A 10,877-nucleotide genomic window follows, 5' to 3' on the forward strand; every position below is an offset into this window, starting at 1 on the left:
ACATTATTTTTTCCCTTTTTATCCATTAACAGTTACAGCAAAAGAATCTAGAAGCATGGGGTCACTGACTTCCAGATTCGGGAATTTACTGGATGGAACACCAGGTCAGCAAAATAGCGATTGCTTAAACATAGCTGCATTCTAGTTTTCATAGATGCCAGACTGGGTGATTAATCATGAGCCTCTGTCTAGATCCACCAACTGCGTTTCTACTGAGCACCATCACTTAATTAAAGGGATAGTATAGTTTACGTTGAGATGGGGCTTTATCTTTTTATCTTTTTCGTGAGATAATGAGAAACTACTGGTTGACAAATTGCCCTACATCGACGTTCAGTGCTTATTTACGTCGATGTAGGGCAATTTGTCAATCAGTTGCAATGAAAATATCTCGACAGAAGAATTTCATGAATTTGAATGAGAAACTACTTATGAAATACATTAAGAGCATACAATTCTTAAAAGAATGGAAAGCTTATATGATGAAAACTGGTTTTGAAATGATTGAGATATCCAAAAACAAAGTGGTCCTGATAAAAGTGGGGTCCCATCTATTATTTGAATTGCTTTGTTATCTCTGCCATTTCAAAACTGATTTTCATCAAATAAACTCTGAATTCCTCATAGAACTGTATGCTCTTTCATATTTCAGAAGTAGTTTCTCATTATCTCACAAAAGGAAAATGAAGCCCCATCTCAACCAAAACTTTAACATCCCTTTACAATCTCATCTCTCCTGAACCTTCTCAGCAGAGGTCCTTCCATCATCTATCCCTTTTCTCTACACCGTTTTTCTTTTACTTTGTTTTGCTTTCTTTTGCTCTGCTTTGGACTTTCTTTTTGGTGTGTGTGTGTGTGTGTGTGTGTGTGTGTGTGTCTGCATCTTGCATTTGAGTTATCTGCTTATTTGTTGTTGTTGTTGTTTTTTGTTGTTTTTTGTATCTTAGTATTCAAAATGCTACCTGATGCAGTTTTTCAGGTCAGACTGGGAGTTATGTGACCCAGGTCTAGGGCAATTACCCCCTGGGCAATTACCCCAGACCCTTCCCCTGGCCCTAATCCTAATCCTAATCCTGAACACACCTAATCCTAACCCTAACCCAAACTCCTAACCCTAATCTTTACTCTAACCTTACCACTAACCAGTATTTAACGGGGGGTGGGGGGGGGGGGGGGGTAATTGCCCTGATACGATGTGACCCTGCATCACAAAACCAACAAAAAGTCGCCTGACATGGATTTTCAGTTAAGGGCAGATTCCAAAAGAGCAGACTCTAAGCTTTAAAATGATGTATAACTCAATTCAAATGGACTCTCCTAACCTATCTTGATATTGGAAAGAAAGCACATACTCTGGAAAAGCAGGAACTGAGAGAAGGGGCTCTGAAGTACAGGGTCTATTCAAGTACTAGATAATCTTTACAAGCCATGCCAGCTGTGTGATGGATGGGACCAACAAAAAAAATGTGACCCACTAGAGCAACAACGATGAAGAGATTATCAGATTAAGCTGAAACTGAGCATGCTCTATTGACACATGTTGTCCATGATTATCGCCAACTTTCAAAGCAGTAGCCTTATTCTTTCAAAAGTCATTTGAGTTGAAAGTAAGGGGATTACACTTGCTTGGAAAAATCAGGATTTTTCTAAAATCGAGACATTTGGATGCAAGTTGCTAAGCAACTACACCCAAACGCCCTCGAAACATCACCAGAAAAATCACCAGCCGGAGTGCGATTTTTTAAAACTTTTGTGATGTTTGAGGCAAAGTTTAGCAAGTGTGTAAATGCAAGCTACAGAAATATCGCGATTTTTCATCACGTGACTTTCGGTATCGGATTGCACCGGGAGTTTACGCGCGCTCCCGATCCCTCTTTGGAACGTGTTGAGTACGTCCGCCACTGGCCAGAGTACACGGTACATGCTGTACAGGTAAACAGCCGATCGTCGCCTCGTGGTCTCTCACCTCCCTGATGAAACTAGTACATGAAAACTAGTAGCAAACCTGAAGATCTCCAACCACATATTATCACCCCATTACGACTTAACAAAATAATGTTCTCCCAGAAATGCATTCATTTTGGGAGTGCCCATACTGCTCTCGGTATATCATACGTTGACTTTGTGGAATACAAGAGTACGTAAAAAGTGTTGGTAAAACAATGGTGAGTTCTTGCTGTTGCCTGATAAAATACCAGTCCTAAAAAATGAGCCTGCTTATCACTTTCGTCATATCGGCGAATTTCATGATCCTCCTGAATGCTGCTTTCATCAGCTTTCCCATACTTAGCTGAAGTTTTACACACCTACAACGTATGTGATCAAATATAGCAAGCTATATAGTTTTACCGTAGGCTTACACTCTTTAATAGAAAAACACAAATTTATGTGTGCATTGTACTGATAAAAAGCCCTGGCTCAATGTTCCAACCAGCCAACTGTGAGCAAAATAGACTGCACTGCATTGAATACGAATAATGCGTGCTTCCACTCATCTACCGTGTTGAAAAGAGATAAATTACACATGCGCACTACCGACCAAAAAAATTGTGATGTTTCATGAAGCTCAAACTTCGCAAGCTTTTGCACAATTGTAAACAGTGGAAACAAAATATCGCGATTTTAAAAATTGCGCTGTTAGTAGTTGTAAATGTGGTTACTGATGCATGTGCAACTTAGGATTTTCAAGAAATAAAAAGGGGCATCTAGGACATATCTGATCACACTACTCTTAAAAAAAGGGTTGTCAAAAAACTGCTGAAAACACAACTTCCCATTTATTTCATGATCTGTTATAATGGAGAAATTAGCTCTTTCAGAAAAAAAAAAAATCAAGATTGACTTGGTTGACCCATTTCACCTTTCTTCAGTCTTCAAGTAAAATCAAGGGAATGTGACTTTTTGTTGGTTTTGTGATGTATGGTCACACATATGCCTTGTAAGAGGTACATCAACCACACAAAAAAAGGATAAAACTTTAATTAAAAAAACTGTCAAAAAAAGAAATTACTATTCTGTGCTGATTAAGGATCACCTGCCCTCATTGCCTCAATGACACCTAGATAGAAAATTATCCGTGGTGTGCCCCCACACTACATGTAGGACAATACGGACAATAACCAAGCACAAAATAAAACCCAGGTTTGTACTCAAGCAGTAGACAAATGTATATTTTGATAATTGTGTGAGCCCTACTATATTTCACAAGCCCAATATTTTCATCAACTGGGACTTTAAGACAATTCATGCATAGTTTAATTCATGAACGAGAAGCACAGCCACACATGTGAAGTTAATCAAGATGTCATCCCTTTTTGAGAGAAAGGTTGATGACTTCCAACCTTGGAGACGATATAGAGTACATGTACATTTGAATGATGGGAGGCAATACCTTTGCAAGTTGTTAATTTCACAGGTATCAGTCGACTTGCTATAAGAAAATCTCTAACAACAAAAGACATCAAAAAATACAAACGCTTACAGTGTATGTCTATGCACCTTTGATGCTCATTAAATAGAAGAAATCTGGCCACTTCACTTTATCTTATGGCTGTATTTCTCATTTTACATTTCTCGTTTTTTTTTTTCATTCACATGCACTCAGGCAATGAAAGTAGAGAACTCTAATTTCCATCCCAGGGACAAGTGGTTCGTAAATGCAGTTCTCCCTCCAAGAGATCATCTCAATATTACTTGTTTTGATGGGTTGGCAAAGTAAAACTTTTTAACCCTATCTGTGTCAGGACTTAAAGACAGTGTGTACAATGCTGTAGTGCTTTCTGTGCCAGTCAGCACTTTCAAAAGCACACTATGGCCCGAATTCACGAAGGTGGTACAAATGAAACCATGGTTTAAACCATGAACAAAAACCATGGAGCACCAAGTGTCGCATGGAATATTCCATTACAAAATCAATCATTTCGTTGATGAAATGATACATTTTGTAACGAAATGACAACATTTTGTAACTAAATGAACATTTCGTCCACGAAATGATAATTTCGTTTACGAAACGGTCATTTTGTCAACGAAATATTCCATGTGACACTTGGCGCTCAATGGTTTTTGTCCATGGTCTAAACCATGGTTTCATTTGTACCACATTTGTGAATTCGGGCCAAAGGGTTTCAAGACTCGGCGAGAAATCAACTGCAACAACACATCTTTTTCATTTCAATTGATCGCATATTATGTCAAAAAACAATGTACAGAATATAAAGGCTTTGATCACGTGAGAATAAAATCTAGAGCATCATGATTACCCTGTGGTACCTTTCTAGAACACAGTGAAACAAAACATTAAAAAGGGTAAGAACTCACAATAGAAACAAAGTTTGAAGGAAAGTAATTTTTACACCGATCTCGTGTTGATTTTTTTTTTTACCTGGCACAATTAGCGCTGTGATGATGCTGGGAGTATTCTCTTTGGCCATGAAGAGACTGGTGACCCCGGTGCCTATCTCCAGAAAAGTGCCTTGCCTGCTAACTGACGACAGCTGACTCATGTAGTTGTGACTTGTCACCAGGCTGGACAAGGATGAAGTTTCTAAAAATAAATGAGTATGTCAAGAATGTCAACAGGTGAATGTAAGTTATACTAAGAATAGATTACTAGCATTCTTTCTGTACATGTACATGTAGATTAATTCATAAAAATCAATAACTAGTATCCTGAAAGGTGATTTATTATTTTCATCATAAAATCACAGAAGCATTGCATTAGCCTTTATACTTAAATGACAAAGTCATTTTTACTTTCTTTTTTCATGCAAAACTGATTTCATGTTAGTTGATACAACGTAAAATTACAAAAATTAAACCTTTGGAGAAGCGCATACCCCCAATGCTATTCCATCTTTTTCAATTCTTTGTTGTTTGAACAATCCATCCTTTCTTTGTGCACAATGCAAGGTACACTGTACAATGTACATCATTTTTATACACATTGTAGGCCTACATGTTATATATCATATTCAGAGGTAAAACAAAAATATTCACAAACAAGCAAACTCTCAGTCTACATGTATTTGTTCCACAATAATATTGACTGAGATATCAAATATTTATTATGAGGCATTCAGAAGTCACTTTTCTTTCTGAACACACTATTCCAATCACACCAATAGTATCTCAATAAAACATTTTTTTTTTTTTTTACCTTTACTCTTGCCCAATCTGCCAGTCAGGAGTATGCTGATCAGATGGTCCATCATGTTGGTGTGAGCAAACATATCTGGGTCCTGTAACACAAATAAAATCACAGAGTTTAGTCCAAGTGAAAAGAAAATGCAATTAATCATTGAACATTATCCACATGTTCTCATTGGCGAAAAAGTGACTAGATTATGATCTCAGTCTCACTCTTTCTTCCATCAGAACACAGCGATGATAATATGCTCTGAATATTCATCTGATGTCATGGTAACAGTAGGAACCAAGTCAACCTACTATAAATAGAGCCTTTCAAAAAATTTGGCTATTCAATTCAATTCAACCATCACATACATTCTGGATCAAAACAAAGTAAGCAAAAACCCTATGAATTTCATTCATCTACTGTTGAACTAATACCTTCGCCTGATGAATATGATTACAAAATATCAGTGACCAAAAATATTACATCGTGAACATGAATTCACCATTTTATTGGGTATTTAGACATATTCACAACATAATGTATATCATTTTTTAAAAGCATGCCCACAGCTTTCCAAACATGGTAATGATTACTACTGTATGATGGATGCAAACTGGGTAGCAAGTGCTGAAATGTGAATTTCATGAGAACAAAATTTGATTAGAATTTGAGAAAAAATTATTTCTGTTTTACATGACAGCTAAAGGAAGTATTGAATGCCTAAAAAAGCAAGCAACCAAGGGCCCGATGGCTCTGAGTCCCCTCCCCACTCCGAAAGACTGCTCAATGAGGATAAAGGTCCCCGTGGAGGGGTACATCCCCTGCACCCAGGGGACTCAAACCGAAGACATTGTGATTGATGATCGGTGGCTTTATCCAGTGAGCCACAACAGGTCCTCGTGACATGAATAGCTTTCAAGATATCAATTAATTTGAATACATTAGTAAGCAAGCCTATTCATCATACATAAGAACAGAAATCTCTCGAGAAAGGTCACATCGTTATGAAATTAGATTTCATTCGGGGACTCCCAATCACAAAAGGACCGCCATGACGGTATCGGCATCCGGACCATCCAGATTTCCTAGGACTTATTAGACAAGATCAGCCATGCATCTACGGAAAATGCATACTGCTCATAACAGGTTGTTGAATTGCCCATAGTTTCCATGGAAACACGCATAAAATTTTTCAAGGCACGCAAGGTAGGCATACGTTAACCCATTCATCCCTAAGCTATCAGCGCCTGCCCTTTTTGTGCGGAGTGTGTGCATTTTATACCCATGGTGTAAATTAAACAAGGACACATACCCGATACGAACTTTACATTTAAAACGAGGACACTTAGAGAACCGAGGACGTCCTCAGTATGCAGACCATTCCAAACGGTCTGTTTTTGCATGCTTTTGCATGTACACGTAGGGGTACATGTTTGTAAGTCCTCGATTAGCAAGAGTCCTACTTAGTAACACACAGGTCCTTGGTTATGTGGTAAAATTCTTATGGGTAAAGCAGGTCCTCGGTTTCCACCATAGACACATAATATGTGTGTGTGCATGTGTTACCCTGTGTATAGGTGCATTATATAGGGGCATTATATAGCACTCCAGGGGGCTTTTTAAGAATAGTTTTGTCAGACATTTTTTTTTTTCCAATAAACTGTTTTAAGCTACTGAAATCCTTGCATCTGATCCGATAAGAGTGTATTTATCAGAAATGAGAAAATCCAACATAACACTTCATGAAATGCCCCCCAGGAGCGCGCTGCTCCCAACCCCCTCTGAGATCTGTATGAACAGACAATCATACCCTGGAGCACCCCTCTCGAGACCATACAGGCTCAGGAGTGCTCCTGAAGCTCTCTTTACATGTAACTTTTTATAAACAGTCACCAACATTTAGAGCACACAAACATCTTATCCGTTCATGGATTTGAAATTTGTGCGCATGTGATGTGCATGAGCTGGCCGTAGTATTCAGTGTATGTAGCTCTCCCAAGGTCCTCTCGACCGAGTCACATTCAGTCATCAATTCGAACAGAAAGGGACTATTGGCAGAACCAAACGTTGCCCAAAGCCTGTTTTCAATACTTCAACTTAATTGGTAAGTCTTCAAATTGAAGAAATTTTTGGATTTTAAGTTGATATTTACCCGCGATACTACGTTGTAAATCTGTCATGATCCTGAATGCTACAATGCGAAGCCCCATTATGCTATGCGTATATGGGGCTGCTGGTCGCTATGCGTATGGGGCTGCTGGTCGCAGTTAATTGCATGATTACTAAGACATGAGAGCACTTTGGGGCGAGTAAGTCTCACAGTGTTAGTTATATGAAAAGTACTTTAACCTGAAACACAAACTAAGACAAGGAAATTCAGGGAAACTTTTGAGGTACCAAAACTTTATATTATCTTTAAATACAATGTATATTACAAATTTGTAGCAGTCCTCCATGGACTCGAAGGTCATTATGAAAGTTATGCCCCTCTCAGCCACTTCGCGTGGTGTCACCGAGCTGTGGGAGGATTCACTGTATGAACACAGAGAAGCATGAAGTCAAAGAGCTTTTTGGAGCACTCCTAGGCCCAAATTTTTGTATAAATGGGGTGTGTCTCTCATTGTTCTTTTTGATGTCATCATGTTCAACCTATCTTGCTATTATTTGTCATATAGGCCTATACATTATACATCGCTACTTTGTCTAAATCCATGCTAGTAGCATTGCAAGACACCTAATACAGTAGTACATGTAGGTGCAAAAGGGTTTATGAATGTAGAATGTAGGCCCTATAGGGCCTACACAAAGAGCAAAAAAACAACAACAAATTAATAGAAGTCCATACAGTAATGTGCAAGATTAAGATGTAAAAAAATAATAATAATACGACAGACAGCAGATCATCTCTCAATGTTTGCTGTGAGATGCAGCAACTATAATAGTTGACAACACTATTTTATTGTACCTGACTTAAATTTCATCACAATTCCCTAATAGTTCGATCACATAGCCTATAACTCTTCATGCACCCAGACACAACATTCTACTTTTTGAGACAAGCTTTTTTCATCAGCACTGCATTTATTCATCCAAACTTGACATACATCCTAACTGTAGATAAGCAAGCCCACTCAGGTGTAGCAAAATGTGCCTCAGTCCAACAGGGAAGCACATGTTGACACAATCTAGGGGATTATGGAGATAAAGTAACCTCTATTCTTTGACTAACAAAAGCAAATCAAGGAAAAGAGCACTCGAGCATGCATGCCAATAGGCTTACTAGGCACATTAAAGAAAACCAAAACCCAAAGAGAAATGTGGATTGAGTGAAAGCAGCAACATTAGTGGAACACATCAGTGAAAGTTTGAGGAAAATCAGACAATCGATGCAAAAGTTACGAATTTTTAAAGTTTGGTATTGGAACCGCTGGATGAGGGGACTATAATATAGAGGTTATTACGTACTGTATGTGTGGACAACAGTATAAAGAAAATATAAAGGGAATTCCACAAAATTTCATTTTTCATGAAAATTACACATTCCATCAACTTGATATTGACATATATGTTAAGGGTAACAATTATTCCCCCTGCTTCCTGAAAGTGGTTAGTTAAGTGCTTTTTCGTTACACTAGAAAAGAGAATTTTTGTGGAATTCCCTTTAAATCCCAAAGCTCTTTCTAGGCCCCACAGCCCCCTATAATACTGTAGCATTTGTTATTGTATGCATTAACATGCACATTTCTTCAAAGGGATCGTATAGTTTTGGTTGAGACCTAACTTCAGGTTTCTAACATTTATTTTGGTGAGATACTGAGAAACCTCTTATGAAATGTGAAAGAACATGTTATTCCACAAGGAATTCAATGTTTACTTGATAAAATTGATTTTGAAATGGCTGAGATATCTAAGACAGAGCGATCCTAATAAAAGGTGGGACTCACATTTTATTATGATTGCTATGTTTTACTTTGTTCTTGGATGTCCAAACCGGTTTTCATCAAATAAACTTTGAATTCCTTTTAGAATAGCATGCTCTGTACTATTTCATTAGTGCTTTCTTGGTATCTCACAAAAAAAGTTAAAAGCCCAATCCTCATCCTCGCCGATACTATAACATCCCTTTAACATCTAAACATGCCCGTTTCAGTCCCATGCTCTTGTTTGTGTATGTGCTCAACCAGTACATTTGCCGCAATACTTGTATCGCTACCACTGTGCAAATTGACACAATTGCTGGGGAAATTTACACTTCATTTGATGGGGGACACAAACAGAATGGCTTTGTTTGTCGTTAACACATGGATTATGACAAATGTGTGAAATACTGGGCAACTTTTGCACTTTGATCTTGCAGTTGCTTGAGATTACAACATTGTATAAATGTACGAGTGTTTGTGAATGCATTTGTCTGTCTGTTTGACTGTTTGTGGCCTGAATATGTGCTACTGTACGAGCTGAAATTTTTGCAGTGGTTTTATTTTCGCGAATTTCGCGAATCGCCCTTGAACCGCGAAAATAACAACACACGAGAATAACAACGCGTGAATAAGTAAGTTTAGTTAGACCCTCGCAACCACGAAATTAACACCACGCGAAAATGTCCTCCAAGTAGCAATTCACAAAAATATCTGTACGCGAAAATTTCAGCCCGTACAGTATATACATTTGTATGTCCATCTGTCTCTTTTTTTTTTTGCTCTCTCTCTCTCCATCCTCCCCCCCCCCCTTTGTCCCCCCCCCCCCCCCCCTCTTCCCTTTCTCCCCTCTACCCCTCTCTGTCTGTCTGTCTGTCTCTCCCCCTATATCTTTCTGGCCCTATATTGTCTCTCTGTATGTATCGAGTCTATGCATACAATGCATAAAGATTGGTGTTAGATTCAATACCACAGGTGTTGAATCTAGCACACACCAGTGTCAATACAGGTCCACACCGACAGGTGTAGACAGTATAAATGTTGTGGTGATGTTGAAAAGTATTCACCTGGCACTTTATGGTGTTAATTTGATGCTCTAGCTGGTGATATTTTGACATTGCACTGGTTTTAATTCAACAATGACACTATATGGTGTTGATTTGAGTTGAGATTGCTGGTGTTAATTTCAAAGGTATAACACCAATCCAGGGTAAATAGGAGACCATATCAGCTGGTGTTAATATGTTGTAAATGTGTCTTCTTCTTTTTTTTTTTAATCAAGTACATACATAGGCCCCTTACTTTATTGAGAAGTTCTTGTTTGTCTTGTTGAAGTTAAAATCAAGAAGGACAAGAGGAGGTAATCATTCACTGAAAATGAAGTGACACCCATGTGTGTTAATGTAACACAACAAATGAGCACCGGAAATTTAACACCAGCTCGATGTTTCATATCTAACACCCAACTTTTTCAGTGTATACTTTGTCTTTCTGCCTCTATCTCTCTTCCCTGTTTCTTTCTATATGCATGAATCTATCCACTCTAATACATTGTGTCTCTTTCTCTCCCTCTCTCTCTCTCTCTCTCTTTCTACCCCTATGATACACTGTATACACCTGGTAATTATTATATCTTTTAATCTCTTTCTCTTATTAGAATATAAAGTATGTATGAATCCGCTGACATGTGTCTACCACCTTGTCTTTCATCATGTCTCTCGCTGTCCCAGAATCTGCAAAGTGCAAAGCCATCCCATGTCCATGTTGACTTAAAACAATGGAGTAAAATCAAACAAAAAGAAAAGAATGGCAGAAGATTCAAT

The 10,877-nt window shown here is 38.2% G+C and overlaps 1 protein-coding gene across 1 annotated transcript in view; it reads right to left on the minus strand.

The window, feature by feature from the left end:
• Nucleotides 1-6,043, minus strand: part of LOC140233755 (uncharacterized) — a 75,581-nt gene extending 69,538 nt beyond the window's left edge. The window contains exons 1-3 of the mRNA XM_072313855.1: nt 5,954-6,043; nt 5,159-5,240; nt 4,385-4,546 (exon numbers count right to left, since the gene is read on the minus strand). Coding sequence (XP_072169956.1) covers nt 4,385-4,546; nt 5,159-5,240; nt 5,954-6,043 — 334 coding nt within the window. The remainder of the gene's footprint in view (nt 1-4,384; nt 4,547-5,158; nt 5,241-5,953) is intronic.
• Nucleotides 6,044-10,877: the final 4,834 nt, after the last annotated feature.

This window comes from Diadema setosum, chromosome 10 (genome assembly GCF_964275005.1).
Source record: "Diadema setosum chromosome 10, eeDiaSeto1, whole genome shotgun sequence".
Classification (NCBI taxonomy): Eukaryota; Metazoa; Echinodermata; class Echinoidea; order Diadematoida; family Diadematidae; genus Diadema; species Diadema setosum.